At 39.6% G+C, this 19319-nt stretch overlaps 1 protein-coding gene across 3 annotated transcripts in view; it reads left to right on the top strand.

Annotated features, from left to right (window-relative positions):
- spock1 (SPARC (osteonectin), cwcv and kazal like domains proteoglycan 1) overlaps positions 1–19319 on the top strand; it is a 175236-nt gene that overhangs the window by 122257 nt on the left and 33660 nt on the right. For all 3 annotated transcript variants that reach the window (XM_028959788.1, XM_028959787.1, XM_028959789.1), the window contains 2 exons: positions 10741–10855; positions 14880–15018. In XM_028959788.1, the coding sequence (XP_028815621.1) occupies positions 10741–10855; positions 14880–15018 (254 nt within the window). The remainder of the gene's footprint in view (positions 1–10740; positions 10856–14879; positions 15019–19319) is intronic.

Raw genomic sequence — 19319 nt, 5'->3', positions numbered from 1 at the left:
ATCTTTCGTGTGATGGGGCAATCATTATCTAAAATGATGGAGGATTTTCTGGTATGTCTGGGACCAAATTAATTCATGTCATTCATCTACTTCATGAAATAAAAAGTAACAAAGGCTAGAATAAGTATTGTTGGATGGTTGTAAATTATTTATATAGATTAGTGTTCTGAAAATCTTCTTGAACTATGGTGCTGTCATGTATTATTGAAAGAAAAGCGCTGTTGGAGAATGTGAGCAGACAGGAGATTTTCCTGCATTTTTCTGTGTTTAGATGTGCATTGAGTGACAGTCACAACTGATATAAAAACATTTATAAAATCTCATTGTGACTGGCCCCCAGAGTTCTAATTTTCTACATTTCTGATTCTGATCTACCAAACAGAATCATATTAAATTATTTTCTCTGGCAAGAGATAATAAATTTTGCTTAACTCTTCAAACGTTTGTTAAAAGGTTAACACATATTTACTAGTCCAAAGCACCATGGAATCTAGGGTGGTAGTATCCTAGTGGGTAACACACTCGCTTATGAACCAGAAGACCCAGGTTCAAATTGCACTTACTACCATTGTGTCCCTGAGCCAGACACTTAACCCTAAATTGCTCCAGGGGGGGACTTTCCCTGTAACTACTGATTGTAAGTCGCTCTGGATACCTTATTGTATTGACTTAAATGTATGATACCTGGTCACGTGTGTTGATGGGGGTGGCAGTCCTAGATCTTCCAGTGCCAGGCAGAGAAGAACTGGAGTGTAAGGCGGGAGGTTGAGTACAGTAAAGAGTGGGAAACAAACATTGTGCCATATGATGACATACCTGGTCTGCTCTTCCCTCAGAACATTTGTGAGTAAATAATAATGATGAACAACACCATTTTGACTTATTGCTGCACACATAGTTATGTTACCACCACATTGTTCTGGGACATTGATTATGGCACAGTGTCCAATAATGTTCTTGTCGCCTCATTTTACTTGTGAGATTAAAGCCTGCCTAATCCACAAAAATGATTTTTGGCCCTTCCTCATTATTCTTCAACTTCTCCTCCTCTTCCTCTAAATTCACCCCTTAGTCCTCTTCCTCCCGCTTCTTGTCTTTGTCCTCTTCCTTGCCCTCCTCTAATTCTCACTTCTCCACACTGAAAGATTACCTGTGTCTTATTTATAGTGCTCATGCTGATTGCAGAGTGAACGAATTATCTAGAACAGTTTTAACATACGACAGTTAAATAATAGCCATAAATGTGTATAGTTGTACTAGGAGTGTGTTGCTAATTTCGAAATTGTGTGTAAAGCAGTGAGTTGTGTTTACAGTTCTGCTAAAAGAGTGATGTGCAGTGAATTGTGAGAGCAAAATGTGCAAACTGAGTGCAAAGCAGTGTTTGTGCTTCTCTTTTAAGTGATTTTATTATAAGGTTTATAATAAAATACAATATCATATAATTTTTATATATTATTTTACATATATGATATTTTTATAACTATTAATAGAATTACAAACTGTGCTATATGAATCATTGTTAGTGTTTAAGCATTCAGGAAAAACTGTAATGCATTTGTTGCATCTCTAGAGAACGAAGGGGCTAAATTTTCATACTGGTGAGAATAAAATGCAAAAAAAAAAAAAAGTACAATGGAATTTATTCAGAAAATAAGATCAGAATGAGGGTTAGTGACACAAGCACAGTCTGAAACATCATTTCATTTAACAGCCCCAACAGAGAAGAGCAGATTGGATGGCCAGGTTTAATGTGTTAACATTAGCCCAACATTTATCATTTTACTACTACACATTAACATATTACTTCTGCATGTTAGTGTAATTTAAAAACCTACGGCACACAGAATAAGTACAATAGTTGTTAATGGGTTAAAGAAATTATAGTCCACACTAGTTTGTGAACATGATGCTATGGATGTCCAAACCATCTGTCTGCTCCTGAGGGAATGGAGATGAAGGTGAGGGGGACTTTCAGAAATGCAATTGATGAGCTTAGGAAGAATTTCCTGCTTGAACCCATTGAAAAGTGAGGCTTTGCATATGGACATGGCTCCATCCAGTTACCGTCCACAATTATGCACCAAGGGTCAGGTGATGTAGTGCTCCACAGAACCGTCACCCTTTTTGTAGCTCCAGACATAATTGACCTTTTGGAGGAATACGCAATCGCTTTGGGTATTTTAGAGCTAACCTTTTTGTCACCATAATTTAACATCCGTCCTCTCTTTGCACTTGCTACAGTTTTAATTTTATGATAAAAAAGAAATAAATCTGACTCTGTGCCCTAGGGGTGCCACTGTTGTCATAGTGACATTATCAGTGTGGCATGATGAACGAGGCGCCACCTCCAAAATAAATGAATGAAGATTTATTTAGCTTTTTTTTCTTCACACTGTATGAAATGAATACTGTGATTATTCATTTGACCGCCTCAATGAAGAGCCACCAAAGAGCTCCTGCTAACACACTGATATGAGCTGAGGAGGAAGAGAGGGAATTCGGGAAGTGGATGCGAATCACACGTGTGACTGGAATGTAGAGGACAAGCCGTAAGATGGATGGAGATGACTGTGGGGGAAGGAGAGAGGTGGAGAGACAGGATGGAGAAAAAATAGGGAGAGAAGGTCATCACACCTGGTTCGGGAGGGGTGTGAAGGACAGAAGGAAGAAAGGGAGTTGTGTGTGTGTGTGTGTGTGTGTGTATGAATTAAACGATTGTGTGTAATGGATTATTGGAATGTGTTTGTTTCACAGTCGATATGTGTGTGGTAGAGCATGTGTTTATCCTGCTGGAACCTAAGGGTTATTAGGTTTTTTTTATATATTATATACTAATATTGATTAGTTTTTGCTTAAATCAAGAAAAAATATGTACTTTTGCAACACCTATTGTAGCCTTTCTGTACAACTTGGTGTTTAAAATGCCTGTTTTGTGTATGAGAAATGAGAAATGTTTGTTAAATATTAAAATATTAGTGTCTGTGCATGTAATGGTGTTGACTTGTGTGTATATGATCTTGTATAAAGTGTAAGATTGTTTTAAATATGAAGGTTTAGTTGTCATTAGTCTACGTTGGTGTGTTTAGGATGAATGTATGTGGCAGAGGTAAATGTGTATGAGTTTAAAAATGTACATTTGTGAAGGAGTATAGGGAGTGTGTGTGTGTTCCGTGGGGTCTTTCTCTACTCTGTGTTTCTCTATTAGAATTGATTGGCTGGTTAAGCAGAGCAGGCTGTTCACTCAGGCCTGAGATTGAAACATAAGGAAAAATACTCTTTCATCTCTCTCTGTCTCTATCTCCCTCTTTTCACACTTCTTCATATTCAGCTCATATCCTTTTCATATCCTTGTCTTCTCCCTCATGACCCACACCTTGTGAATGCAGACAGTGGCTGTGTGTGTGTGTGTGTGGTGGACAGTCAACAGCACTAAACACGTTTAATCAGATAAACATGTTCCTGCATTCACATGTGTGTCACTTCATCCTCAGCTTCTTTTTTTCTTTTTTAATTCTCTTATCTGACTTCTTGTGTTAAGGGTTGGAATGATAATGCTGCTGTCAGAATTCATCTAATTTTACATGCAGCAGACAACTGTTGGGTTAAGGACAGAAAGGATTTTTTTTAAAGTGCACACGCAAATAAGTGAAGTGAATTATTATAATGTCTTATTGAACTTTTATGGCCTATGAATGTAATAATATACATTATAAATGTTTAATAAAATGTAGAAAAATTAATCGTTTTCCATCCCTAGCAGAAGCTAACTGCTTTTTTTTTTGCCCACAGCCACAATGTCCAAGTCCTCTCATCTTAAATAAATGAATAAATAAAAATATCTTGCGTAATTTTACATCTTGTATTACATGCCACTACAATATCATAGTGCATTTAACAAAATATAGACAAATTGGACTGTTTCTCTCTCTCTCTCTCTATCTATCTCTCTCTCTCTCTCTCTCTCTCACACACACACACACACACACACACACACACACACACACACACGCGCACCTTGTAATCAGCTTAAACACTGACTGCATCCTTACCATTTGGATGCCAAATGGTGTGTGACTCACGCTCACACATAGCACATACTTTAATCCACCGTTGCATTCATAACTAGCTTTCAGACTGATGTAACCACATCAAAAGCTGCAGTGACTTTAGAGTTAAAGAGCCTTTCGACTCGCTGGTTGGTTTTCAGCAGCATTTCCACACTGCCTCCAATTTGATAAAACACAATCCTTCTCTGGGATTCACCCAGCCAATGGATTCCAGTGATAATCAACAGAAAAATAGTTTTCACTCCGAAAATTCCCTCCGGATTGGATAGTGTCACACACAGACACACACACTCGCTCACGCACACAAGTACAAGCCTGTTGTGTTCTTATGGAGCATATGTGTGATTGTATTTTTACGCATTAGCCTGGACCAGGGAGCACTGAAGTATAAGTCCACTAAAGTTTCCACTTTCTCTCCATCACCCCATTTGTCCATCTGCCGTAAGCCTGGAGCTCTCATCCTCCAAACCCAACTATTGGAAAATATCAAATCACCTCTCTCTCCCCATGACGGAGACCCAAGGCTGGGCCCAAATAAATTAAATAAATAGGCTCGCAATCAAGCTGTAGAAAATGGAGGGATTTCATTCAAACTGCCACCCTCTGCACAGATGGAGAGGGATGGCGGCAGCGATGGGGGGTGGGGGAAATGATCAACACACAGAAAATATCAAGGTTGTCGTGAGACATGGCTGTCTTTTTTTTTTTTTTTTTTTTAGAAAAAATGTGTAGAATAAAGCATAAATTTTGTTTGGTTTGTTTATGGTTTTACTTATAACACTAGGAAACAACACAAAACATTAACATTTACAGCAGATAGCAGATGCCCTTATCCAGACCAACTTACAATCAGTAGTTACAGGGATAGTCCCTCCTGAAGTGACTCAAAATTAGACATGCTGCTCTGGGACACAATGGTTGTAAGTAAACCAAGGTTTAAACCAAGTTTAAACCAAGGTCTTCCGGTTCCTAGGCGTGTGTTACATTACTAGGCTACTACCAGCCTACAACAAAGCACACAGTGAAACTCTCTCAGCTTGGTTTCTTAGTCTGTTTACCTGGGAAAGCCAAGCAAATGGTGAGGGGAATAATTAAAGAAGAAATAATGTATAAGCAAGACCTTTTGAAACTGGGATGAACATGTAGAAGCAACAACATTGGCACTTTTGTTTCACTACTGTCACTGTTTGTCTGTAGCAGCTCCCCATTGTATAAGATATATAAGATGGTGCTCCAAAATCTCTCAATGGTGTTGAGTCTGGCTTAGATCTGCTGATGACCTCTTTTCTTCGCAACCCAATCACTCTAGTGGAAGAATCACTATAAACTGAGCTAGTGGAAGCAGTGCCAGCAAGTCGTTTGTGCTAGTCAAAGCAGCACTAGCAAGCCGCTTGTGCTAGTTGAAGTATCGATAACAACTTACTTGTGCTAGTGGGAGTATTGATAACAACTCACTTGTGCTAGTGGAAGTATCGATACCTACTCGCTTGTGTTAGTGGAAGTATTGCTAAAACTCACTTGTGCTAGTGGAAGTATCGATACCTACTCGCTTGTGTTAGTGGAAGTATCGATAACAACTCATCTGTGCAAGTAGGAGTATTGATAACAACTCACTTGTGCTAGTGGGAGTATTGATAACAACTCACTTGTTTTAGTGGGAGTATTGATAACAACTCACTTGTGCTAGTGGGAGTATTGATAACAACTCACCTGTGCAAGTAGGAGTATTGATAACAACTCACTTGTGCTAGTGGGAGTATTGATAACAACTCACTTATGCTAGTGGGAGTATTGATAACAACTCACTTATGCTAGTGGGAGTATTGATAACAACTCACTTGTGCTAGTGGGAGTATTGATAACAACTCACCTGTGCAAGTAGGAGTATTGATAACAACTCACTTGTGCTATTGGAAGTACTGATAACAACTCACTTGTGCTAGTGGAAGTATCGATAACAACTCACTTCTGCTAGTGGAAGTATTGCTAAATATTTGCTTGTGATAGTGGTAGTATTGATAACAACTCACTTGTGCTAGTGGGAGTATTGATAAAAACTCACTTGTGCTAGTGGAAGTATTGATAACTACTCACCTGTGCAAGTAGGAGTATTGATAACAACTCACTTGTGCTAGTGGGAGTATTGATAACAACTCACTTATGCTAGTGGGAGTATTGATAACAACTCACTTGTGCTAGTGGGAGTATTGATAACAAATCACCTGTGCAAGTAGGAGTATTGATAACAACTCACTTGTGCTATTGGAAGTACTGATAACAACTCACTTGTGCTAGTGGAAGTATCGATAACAACTCACTTGTGCTAGTGGAAGTATTGATAACAACTCACTTCTGCTAGTGGAAGTATTGCTAAATATTTGCTTGTGATAGTGGTAGTATTGATAACAACTCACTTGTGCTAGTGGGAGTATTGATAACAACTCACTTGTGCTAGTGGAAGTATCGATAACAACTCACTTGTGCTAGTGGAAGTATTGCTAAAAACTTGCTTGTGCTGGTGGAAGCATTGTTAACAACTCGCTTGTGATAGTGGAAGTATTGCTAGCAACCCACTTGCGTTGGTGGAAGTATTGCTAGAAATCTACATGTGCTAGTGAAAGTATCGCTAACATAGCTAACCTTTTTTCACACAAGTGGACGTTTTGTTAGCATCCTCTTCCCCCACCGCTCACAACTTTTTTTTAATCTGTTCACCATATCTGCCACTCATTTTGTTTGGATTTGGAGTCCATAAGTGAGTACCTATGTTACTAAGTAGATGCTGTCTTTTCTGCTTGTTTGGTCCCCCGTCAGTGCTGGATATGATGAGCGATTGCTCCTTTAGTCCTTTACACTGCTGTGTCCTGTTGGTCAGGGAGCCGGCTGCTGCGTCTGGCTGCATATGGGGCTCAAACTGCCGCAATTAGTTCCCTAATTACAAAGTCTGATGACTGTCTTGTTTTGTGTAGCAATCAAGCCATGCTAATGAGTTTCTCGGCGAGCTACCCATTCCGGCTCTGCCTCTCTCTGTGGTGTCTTATGTATTTATTGCACCTGTATGCACCTACACTATGCAAATGTGCCTGGGATTGCGGTGTCTATTATGGTTTTGGGCGCTTACACCTCCACTTTGAGTGTGTATATGTAGGCTCTGTTCTCTGCCCCAATGTCTCTGCTGTGCCTGTAAGGGGCCAGTTGGTGTGGCCTGTGTCCAAGAAAGCAGCAGGTTGGCAGCAGGTCGCCATGGTGCAGGCATGTCTGCCTCTGCCCTGTCAGCATCCTGAGGTGAGGCAGACAGTGAAGGTCAGGTTAAACTGTAGAGAAGAGAGGAGAAGAAGAGAACTTAAAGTAGAGGATGGAGGAAGATGTGCTGGAACACATTCACTAAGTTACAAAAAGCTGTCTACCCAACTAAATGGGCTAATGGTGACATTAAGATCATCAACATACATTTTAATTCTTCCATCCATCCATCCATCCATCCATCCATCCCATTGTGGGAAACAGCAGTTTAGACTAACCTAACAATGTCCATTGTCCAAAACCTAAGTAGCTATTGCAAATTCAGCCGTAATACAATTTAGACAATACTCATACAATACACTGTGAGACTTATGTTATCCCAGTGGTTTTATTGTTATTCAAAGGCTGGTTGCTTTTTCCTGAATTTTGGAGCATGTACTGTATGACAATGCTTATTTAGGTCCAATCTAAAGTTTACTACAAGTTGAATTGATTGTGTTAATCTGAGTGAAAAAAATGATACAATATGATTCCCAACAATGCTCTCGTAGTATTCATAGAATACAGGCTGAGTCTAGTTGTTGTATTAACGTACAGACACTTTTATCTTTTAAGTCCAGTGTCACCAACCTGATTCCACTGCACCTGATTTAACTCAAGAACTGGCTTGTAGGAGAGAACAAGGTTGAATCTTTTGTCAATCAGACAAATATATATTTTAGAAGTTGGAGGAAGTTGAGTTTTCCAAATGCCATTTAAACCTACATCCAGAATGTAGAAATAGACACAACCTTGGCTTTCCCTCTCTTAATTATACAACCCATGAACACATAACATCCATATGTTCCAGTTATGTAGCAGAAAGAAAAGAGACCTGTTGTTCACCAGAAGTGAGATTTTTAGAAGTTATCTGCAGAAAGTGGATGGATCTTTGCATTTACAGATTTCATACCATAGTGTTCTGGCGATGAGCTGCCTCTTATTTGATAAAATTATAAATTCACCAGAATTTCTCAGGTGTTAATACTATTTAATTACATTGAGTCATGGGGCATTGCTTCACTATCACACAATTAGCCTCTTTTAATATATAATCAGAATTAAATTTTATTTTACTTTTTGTTTTACGTGTATTTATGTGTATTTTAGAAGCAATATCTTACTCTCTATTTGTATGACCTACATCTACCTCTTTTTTAATGAATCCACGTTCACTTTGCATGCATTATCACACGCTCTGGCGCAGCATTATCCAGCTAATCGCTGGTAATTGCTGAGTTGAAGTGGCCCCCTGTCTTCTGCTGGTGTGTCATCGTTGTGGTTGTGTGTGATGATTGAATTCTCACAGCATCTGCCGAGGCTCTGATCTCTGTCACCTTGAGCAAAAAGCCACCTGTGCCACTCCACCCTAAACGCAGCAGTGCCACGGATATTACGGAAGACGTCGGAATGGCGCCGGCAGCTGAGAGGCCCGAAGTGAGGCTGCTGGTCCCTGCTCAGATTTGAAAATGGATGGATGGATGGGAGAGTGTTTGGGGTGTTGAGCTGTCACCGTTGTTTATAAAGTATTACAAGAGAATGGGATGAAGCATCAGTGGGATGGAGGTGATCCTTTGACCAGCATGCTGCTTTGTGGAATGCCTAAGGCCCACTTCATCTGCAAATAAAACAGATTTGGCTTCGGTATTTGTAATCTGAATTCGTCTCTGAGTTCAATAGAAATACTACAGTTTTCACAAGCCCCTGCAAAATTAGGTTGCTTTAGACTGCAACAGCCTTAAACAGCCTGTGAAATAATGGAGGTGCTGATTTCAAAATATCGGACCATACACTTAAAGCAAAATGGGACAAAGGCTTGCTGCATACAGGGCTGTGTTTTAAAGTGATCAGTAGTTCAATACGTTGAGAACCTTGCAAACTTGCACCTGTACCAAGTCTGAGTTGAAATGTGTTAGTTCCCAAAGTCACATCATTAACATCATCTAATATAGAATTTCATGCATAACTATTCTAAATTATAAGAACATTAAGCATGAACCACTATTAAAGCAAATGTTTGGTTAAGCTATTCCCTGCCTTACTTCCATCCCTCTCAGCCCTCTCAGTCCCATTTTTTAAGTCTCCTTCTCACCAATTCAATGTCAGCCTTGGAACCACTCAGTAAGTCATTCTGAGGCGTGCATTGCATGGGTATTTGAATAAAATATATTTTTTCCCATTGCTGCTCATGACTGCAGCCCATACAGAAATCATTTAAGAAGGAACGGACCATCTGTGAAACAAAGTAAAACCACCTTGACGAACGAAAGAACCCTGTTGTGAGGAATAAATATAAAAGGAACCCGTTGTTGATATGATTCTTCCTGTAGTCTGTTGAGCTGGCCAGCCGCTGCATCTTACTGCATATGGGGCTCCAGCAGCCACAATTAGCTCCATAATAGCCAAGTCTGTTTTTCTGTTGCTTTTTTTTTAAGGAAACCACATGTTAATGAGTTTCTCAGCGAGCTGTTCACTTAGCTGTTTTTTTTGTTTTGTTTTGTTTTGTTTTTTGGGGGGGGTTGTTATGTATAGTGCTAATATAATGGGGGCAGTGGTGGCCAAGTGGTGAAGAAAGCAGCCCCGTAATCAGAAGGTTGCCGGTTTGAATCCTGATCCGCCAAGGTGCCACTGAGGTGCCACCGTCCCCACACACTGCTCCCCGGGCACCTGTCACTGGAGTGTTTCACAATGACAATCACTTTACTATCAATATATGTAACTCAATCTACTTACTTTATTCAGTGCTCCATTAAAAATGAAAGAATAACAATTTACATTCAGTTCTTGAAACATTTGTCACGTCTTAGTCAGGTCTTATGCTGACAAATTAAAGATTGATTTAAACATTCACAACTGTTTGTTGGCCAAAGAATGCCATTTTGAGTAAAATGATGGTTCTCTCTCCCTCTCTCTCTTTCTCTCTTTCTCTCTTGTTCACTCTCTCTCCTTGTCTTAGCCCCTGGCTGTGTCAGAAGTAGTTTTCTCTTTTATGGAATGAGGCGGGATGCCTCTGTTTGTGTGTGTATTTGTGTGTGTGTGCTTCTTGCCTTTAATAGGACCCTCTTTCATCTCTTTTTTGTGTTGCTTGTAATAACCCTCAGCCCTCTGCTTGCTCAGTACATTTTGCCTTAGTTTACTCCTCTTCATAGATTGCAGTATCTCTTGATATTAATGCACCTTCAGGAGAGGTTAAAAACAGAACAACTGCACATCTGCTGTGGAGTTACGGAGTTAAAGAGCTGAAGTCCAAGTTAAAACTTCAAACGGAAAGCAATAGAATGCCCTCTATGTGATTTAGGACAAGTCAATTGTGTGTCATGTATCTTTGTGAGGCCACCAGTGTAGTTTGTCTAAATATGTTACAACTGAAACTGCTCTCTTCTCACTACAGGCCTAGACATCACCAAGGACCCGTGTCTGAAGGTGCGATGTCCCCCAAACAAAGTGTGTGTCAGCCACAATTACCACACAGCCATCTGCACCAACCACAAACCCACAGTCCACAGGTAAGAGACATAGTACACATCCCATAATTCATTTAGTGCCAACAAATTGTTTGGACCATTGATTGGGGTCTGTAGCCTATAGAGGCCAAGCATTTGTAGACCATGTCCTCTGAAGGGCATCCCCTGTGTCTCCTTTTATTGTGTTATATAGTGTTATAGTGTTCCTACAGCTCCTACTTACACTGAGATGCTGTGGATTTGATTGCAACTGGGGTCCTGGTGGGGACTTTACCCTCATTTAACACACATGATTCAACCTCGTTCTCTCCTACAAGCCAGTTCTTGAGTTAAATCAGGTGCAGTGGAATCATGTTGGTGACCCTGGAGTTAAAAGATAAAAGTGTCTGTACATTAATACAACAACTAGACTCAACCTGTATTCTATGAATACTACGAGAGCATAGTTGGGAAGTGCCTCCACCAAAATGAGGAGTTTTTATTTATTTATTCCACCATCCGAGTTCCCAGTTTCAATTGAATGCAGTGTGAATGAATGATGCATATGTCTTCAGTGGATGAGGCACAGTTTTCTCCCCAAAAACTCTACAGCTCCACAAATTATGCTATAACACTTATTCACACATGAATTTAATCATTCAGCTCACTGAACATTAAAAAAGTTACATATATTTTATTAGAAGCTGATAAGATTTGATTTTAAGAACAAATTAAAAATGAACTAAAGCAATAAAAGACCCCTGAAGTTTTTTCATTCACTCTAGTTTCACTTTGGCAACCTTTATCACGCACCAATGGCAAGTGCTGCTGCCAGCTCCAGTGACACCCACTTCCCACTAATCTCAGATTAACATCAGCATCTGTTGGAAGGGCTTATTTCTCAAATATGATTAAACTATGTCAACTCTTGAAAAATCTTGCAACAGGAAAAAGTATTATATGAGCAACAGGGTCTTGAGTGAGTCCACTTCAGCAGTGGCATCATGGAGACCTTGGTGAGTAGGTGGAGGACAATTGGAGGTTGTGGATGGCGAGTACTTCCGCACCACGGAGAGCCGAATCCCTCCCGTCCTTGGCTTTTTTGGTATTTGGTGCCAACAAAATATTAATTATACAAGGGCCTGGTAAGTGGGAGTAAGAGTTCATTATGCATAATTTTGCACGCCCCATGGATACACAAACACACTCTGTGCCTAGTCATGCCAAAACCTGTACAGAGGTTTGAGAGTAATTAAATATGCTTATCCCCATTTAATTGCAAATATGCTCCTAGCGTCGTGATAACTGCTCTTTCTGCGCTCAGTCCTCCGGTAATTGTTTTGCTCGTCTTCTAATGAGGGAATAATTGATGGGAAAATTGTAAATATGCAGCTTATCTTTTGTTTGATTCAAAAACGAATAACTGTCCTATTAAAAATAATGATGGGGTGTGTTTAATAAAAAAATATACATATCAAATAAATAAAAATGCACTGATGGCCCATTGGATCAGTAATGCTTAAGCCTTTTGTGTAATAATCATTAACTATATCTATGTAGTTTTTCATTGAATATCTATGTATAAAATAAGACTTATTAAATGGAAATTATTGTTTAATTTACATATGTTACATATGTTTACATACAAATAGCCACATTTTCTAGGAGTCTTCTGTTTTAGCTACTCTGCAGATTGAGATGTTAAAACATGCGACAAAATAACTTAAGTTAATGTATAAATCATACTTTATGTAACAGGCAGCACAACATGTATTTTTAACAATATTTTGCATTACCAGGGGCAGACACGATAAAATATTTTGAGACTGCAGGGAGCAATCCTGAGTGCTGACGATTTATATTCAGTGTGGTAATGTGCCCACAATGGCAGGGGCTAATCAGATCTAAAAGGGGCGCAATGGTGCATTATGGGTTGGTGTGTTTCAGACACTTACCTGACTGAACTCTACAGTGGGGCTTAACTCAACACACAAAGCGCTGTCATCTTCCAGCGAACGTCAGGGAGAGAAGACAGGATAATCCTCGTACAGACACAGACACGTAGACATGAAACAGCAGGAAGGAAGAGTGGGAATAAAAGCAGACAGATGGCGAAGCAGGGTAAGATGAGGGGAAGGTGAAGATCTGTGTGTCTCGCTCTGCACTCCACCCCGGTCCCCTGTGAACTACGGCCAGTCAGACAGAATGATGTCTGCATGTTACGGTGACAGCGAGCAGGTCTCTCCTGGGGGATTGTGGGTAGCACTGGCTTAGTGCACTCTGCACATCACTGACCTCGCTGACCTGGCAACATGTACACACCTCAGGACACACAGAGGTGTTATACAAACCACTGTGAAACATCACACACACAGGCACTCACACAGAGAAAAGCAAGGACACACAACTATTAATACATGTCCTGAAAAATACATGCAAACAATTACTGTTTTTTTTTCTTCTTTTTTTTCCCCTTTCACATCCATCATTATTGTTTTCATAGACTAGACTAGTCTATGACTAGACCAGCTCTCTGTCTTCTTACTAGTGAGAAAAATTCACATGCGTCAAGGCTAGAAATTGAAATGTCCAGGATTTGTCAAATATGAACTAAAGGAATTTTATAAAAATCTAATGCAACATTTACTCAAATACAATAAGTCCTGCTTATGTCTTAATAATACGAACCAAAAGGATCTTAGGAAGTGAGCTAGAGCTGTAGTACTTTGATTAACTAATGTAGGTGACATAATGATCCTTATTTAGTGAGTGGCCCTTTTTTATCACCAGAGAACGCAATCTCCAAAGCAAATGTGAGGGTATTAAATTTAGATGACAGTTCACTGGCCCAAGGTGAAGTCTTCAGAGAAGCATGTGCTGTCATTGATCCAGTCCTGTCTTTTAATAAGATTTTAAAAGCCTAATCAGGGATGCTTTGTAGACTTTTCCTCTAAAACAATAACAGGAGAGACAGGAATAGATGGTTTCATAGTTCCAGGAAGAAGGAACAAAGTCAAATGTGAAGCCAATGTTGTACTCAATATTTTAAGACTCAACAATAAAGACTTTTAAACCATCCAGACATCCAAGGATTATTCTCCAGCATTCCTGACCCTACACAAGACAATCCAGGTCCAGGCTCTTCTTGTCCATGGTTCCCACCATCAGATCACCTCCACTCCTGTACTTAAATCTCATACCACTTGTTGCCTGTGTGTTACTTCATTTGCACAGCATTTGTCTCCAATCATCCTCACACTTAATTGTTTTGGCCTTATCTGTAATTTTGGGGTAAAAATTAGTGTGCTGCTAGTTTCTTTAGACCATGTATAATTTCAGCTAGTATGACTTTTTTGCAATGATTGAATAGTTACGCATAAAACATAGTTAATTATAACTTTGTATGAAATCAATGCATCAATGTTTTTTATTACACATCTTGATTTCCTTGCCATTTTACATGAGTGTAATTACTGTAATCACTTTTGTAAGGTTATTTTTCTTTATACACGCACATAAAAAAAGTGCTGGGAATTTTGAAAAAGTAGAGCAAATTTACAAACATGTGGGTTCATGCACACACACACAGTCATAGTGTGTACTGGACTGTGGTTAAATTGAATGAACAAGGGTGGCTAGTTACCCAGCAGGCTCTGTGTAGGGTTAATTTAGCACGTTTCAGATTGCGTTTGGCATGTCTAATCTGTTATTATAGCATTTGTGTCATGCATTTCAAATTTTTATAATTAGAGAGAGAGGGCCGCAGACCTGTTAGTCAGGCCAGCCTGGGAAACTCTGGAAAAATTTCACACCTCGAGATGTGTGACCAGCTTTCGCGGGAAATGTACAATTTGCCTTGCCGCTGTGATTTATTGACGCTTTGAGTGTGAACTTTGTTTATTTGCCTCTCGCCGCGTTGAGACAAGTGGGAGTGATGCAGCCCCCCATAAGAGATTTCCTGGGGTTAAAGATGCTGGCAATCAATTATTCATTGTCTTTGCACTTCTTGGCTAGTTTTCACTCCAGCATATATTTCCTTCTCTCTCTTTCTCTCTCTTTCTCTCTCTCTCTCTCTCACTTTCATCAGCGGTATTAAACCCCGGAAAGGAAGAGTCACCCACAAACAACATAAATTGCCTGAAGGGAATCATGGGAAATGTTACCCTTGTTCTGTGATCCACTCCAGTCAAGTGTGCGGCTCAGATGGTCATACGTACTCCTCCAAGGTAAGATCACACTATTGTTACAAAACCATGTTACATTTTATAATCCTACACACAACACCCCATGCTGACTATGTGAAAAAGGTTTACTTGAGGTTTTTGCAAATTTATTGAAAAATCACATGTAAATAAGTATTCACCGCCTTTGCCATGAAGCTCAAAATTGCTCTCAGGTTCCACCTTTTTCCCCTGATCATCCTTGAGATGTTTCTGCACCTTAATTGGAGTCAACCTGTGAAAAAACAGTTGATTGGATGTTATTTGGAAAGGCACACACTTGTCTATATAAGGTCTCACAGTTGACAGTTCATGTCAGAGCACAAGCCAAGCAAGAAGTCAAAGGAATTGGTGAGCTTTGGTCACGTGCGATGACGCTCAAAGTGAAAATGGAGAATACGTCGATGGAGGAAAGCGTATTATACGGATTATTATACGGATTTGCTCAGTGGCACCTTGGCGGTTCAGGATTTGAACCGGCGACCTTAGAGTTATGGATCCGCTTACCTGCTAGTCCACCACTGCCCCAGAACAGATTTATGACAATATATTCAGTATTTGGCCTTCACCACTTTTACAAATTCTTAAACCAAACTAAACAAAGTTCTAATTATATTATCAGATGGCACCAAAAAAAACAAAACACAATTTACTATTTTTCTATATATATTTTTAATACGTTTGGTCCTCACAAACCAAAACATAATTAGCTTGCATGCACACACACAGGTACAAGCACTACAACAGATATTCATTATGTTCCTATTTATTATTTATGCTGAAATGAATGGTGGGCTGCAAGTGCTGAGCTCCCTGATTGGTTTAATTGGTCTGTGCTTTTTTTTTTCCTTCTTCACTGTAATTTGATGCAGCTGTTCCTGGCCTTGTACCGAAGTGTTCCGTAATCTAGGATTTTGCTCTGGTCTGTTATTGACTTTGTGTACACACTGATGTGGTTTGTAAGATTTGTTTGCCATGTTGAGGGTGCTTAATTCGCCATAATCCTACAAAACAGTGCAGATTCTCCTATGAAGATCCCTTTGTTTACTGTCTGGATAGCAGGTAACATACTTACAAAACCCCACTTACTTCCATTGTGTTCCTGAGCAAGACACTTAATCTGAGAGTCTCCAGGGAGACTGTCCCTGTCACTTCTGATTGTAGGTCGCTCTGGATAAAGGCGTCTGATAAATACTGCAAACAATGATTTCCAATGATAAAAATTGGTAATAAAGCTGCAATGAAAGCTTCAATGACGTGTATATATTTTTGTAGTCCCGTTATTTGAGCCCTAGCAAATGCTAGCCAGTCAAGTACATATATGTACATTTCCCTTGAGTGAGTTATCAAATCAGTTAAATTTATGCAAATTACATAGCGCAAATGCCAGCCAATCAGGTCTGTGCTGGGATAAACCGACTCTGCTGTTACCACAGCAGACGCGACCCATATGTGCAAGTGTGCAGTCAACAAAACACAGCTATGTAAACAGCGTTAATTAATTTATCTACATTCAATATTTATCGTGCTAAGCCCTATTTTTTCTTTGATTAATGAGAGAAGGCAGGACAAAAATGTTAATTGTGGATTGTTTGGTCATCTTTCTCCTGTTTAAGTTTTTTGACATAATTTACAGGAAATTTTAAATATGTTTATGGTGTCCTCATTAGCTGGTTTGTGATTAAAATTCCACCAAAACACAACACTTAATACAAACATCACTAATACAAACACTGACAAGTTATACTGACAGGAAAAATAAAGTTCAATTTGCTATATATGATCAGATTATCTTTAGTTTCACAGTATTTCTTAATGCACAGCATGTGCTTAACTGTAATTCTTCCACTTTATTTTTGTGTACTTGGATTCAATTTATTATGATACAACAAGCAAGTTGGATATTAAAACAAGTCTAAAGCTTTGATGGACAGAACTGACTAAAGTGTGAATGAAACTAATAAGCCTTTTGGTTTAACCCTAAATCCAAAGTAGATGCCAAAATTAACATGAATCTATGAACTCCTGTTCCTCCCCTTCCGCCTGCAGCAGCTCCTTGTGAGATTTTGAAAAGCTGCTCTGAGTGGAACCCCTCACCCTTCTCAGTCTCATTTTCTAGGGCTCTCAGCACCCACCCTTCACCAGCACTTATCCCTCTCTGACGTCTCAGCTCTCCTTTACCTCCACTTAGGAGTAGTGGATCAGCGGGCACTTCTAGAGCATCATCGTCAGGTTGCAACAGGGCCGTTCTGTCTAGTTCTTCTAGTTAACAGCTACAGGAGAGGCCTGCTAACCAGCCAGCGAGGGGAGGCGGGTTCACATTCAGCGCGGCTCTCCAGCAGCAGTGCTAAGGGATTAGGGGTGAGCGAAAGTGAGCAGCGTTGGGAGAACTATGGTGTGTGAGCGCCCCAAGGCCTGGGTGTTTGTGCGAGTGTAATTGTTGCGGTACCTCTACCTGCATCATATCACCTACTGTGTACAGTCTGCAGCCTGTGGCATTTTGACACCTGCGCAAGATCCACTGTGCACAGGGACACGCACACACACACTGTGAAATCTCATTATTTGAGCAGGGAGAGCTGGTGCTGGGTAATCCATATTAAGGGCTTTAAACCCCACAGTCATTCTCATCATGGTCTATCTGTTAACCTCTTTACCTCATCTCACTGGGTCAGAATCTGCCTCTTTATACCATTGTATGCAGCCATACTTCTTGATTTTACCTTCCTGACTATATATATCTTTTTGTCCCATCATCACTAATGACTTGGTCTTCTATTTCTGCAAGAGCACCTCCTGACTCGCAACTGAGCTCAATGCGTTCAGTTATGTAGGAGGTAGCAGAAATGAACAGTGGCGGTTTGTCAATGCAGGCCATCGGGTTGCATTTATTGACATTGAATGACATTGGACAAACCTTAAGTTCAAATTAATTGACTTGCACTCCAGGGTTTCAGCGGAGGACAGTACGAGGGCCTGGATTAATTTTGAAGAAATGCTGCAGTGGGCTAATGAACCATGGTGTACAGTGGGGGCCTAAAACTACTTAATGACAAAACAGCAAACCTCAAGGGCGGAGCTGCAACTCTTAAAAAAAATAGTTAAGACATTTGTTCTTGATTTTTTTTGTGAATTATTTGAGGTACTGACCAAATCAAAAAGCTAACTGGTAGGTGTGGTAGAATACTCATTTCACAATACACAGTAATAAATATGTGTGTGCTGTTAAAATATTTTAGAAAACAGGAGAGTCTGAATTCTACTTTCTTTATAATCTTTTCAATTGAATTGGCATACTTCCGATTACGGGTCCATTATGGGTTATTGTATTTTATGACAAGTAAGGAATTCCAGTGACATCACAGAACCAGGTTTTTTTTTTTTTGGCTACTTGTTTCTTGTTATTTCTGTAGTTTCAGCATTATGGTCAAAAATAGAATTTAAGAATTCAGTGCACACCCCTGGAGCTACACAAAATAATTAGTTTTCAGTCAGTTGCACCCACTTCTGCAGGAAAAGTAATACATGTGAGTGTGTGCATGTGTGGGTGAGCATTGACTGATTTAATTAGTGTTACACTGTCAGGTAGAGAAGTGACAGATGTAAATTGGAAACTGTGAAGTTGAATATGTCAGAATTAAATTCACTATAATTTATTTATTTATTTTCAATATTATTTAATAAGTGATTATATTATTCCCCAGTAGCTACTTTTGCTATTGTACTCCACACAATGTGCTAAGAAATTACATAGGCCAGGTGAACATTTTTCCTTTGTGCCTCTCCTCGCTTTGTTATTTTTTGAATGGTGTGTTTGAATCTAATATTAATGAAAAGGCTCTTCACATTAATTCTCTCTCTCATGCACACACACACACACACACACACTCACGCTCATGTACTGGCACCAAATGCAGAGTAGAAAAGGGCACTTGTGTTGAACTGTGTTGTAATTATAATGATTGAACACATACCCCCATTCCGTTCCAGTGTCAGAGTGCAAACTGTAAGTAATGAAAGGATCTTTCTCGACTTAGTCATTACACTTTCATTTTGTGTTCGCAAGCGGTGAGTAATTTATCCTGTCGTATTTAACTTTTTTATTTTCCCCTTACAAACAACTGCTACATTATTTTGTGTGAATATAGGACAGGAATAATGAAGTTTGGGGCCGTGACATGTTAGTGCTTTAAAATATGCAGAAAGTGAATAATTGGTAATTGTGTGCCACATGTATAATTAGCAAGATTCTTCTTTTCTCTGAATGGAGACTTCACCAGTTCTCTGGCCTCAGGGATGACATTATC

Source organism: Denticeps clupeoides, chromosome 18, assembly GCF_900700375.1.
Source record: "Denticeps clupeoides chromosome 18, fDenClu1.1, whole genome shotgun sequence".
NCBI classification, from domain to species: domain Eukaryota; kingdom Metazoa; phylum Chordata; class Actinopteri; order Clupeiformes; family Denticipitidae; genus Denticeps; species Denticeps clupeoides.
Note: the sequence above shows the minus strand (reverse complement) of the source record. Positions and strands in the feature narration are given on the sequence as shown.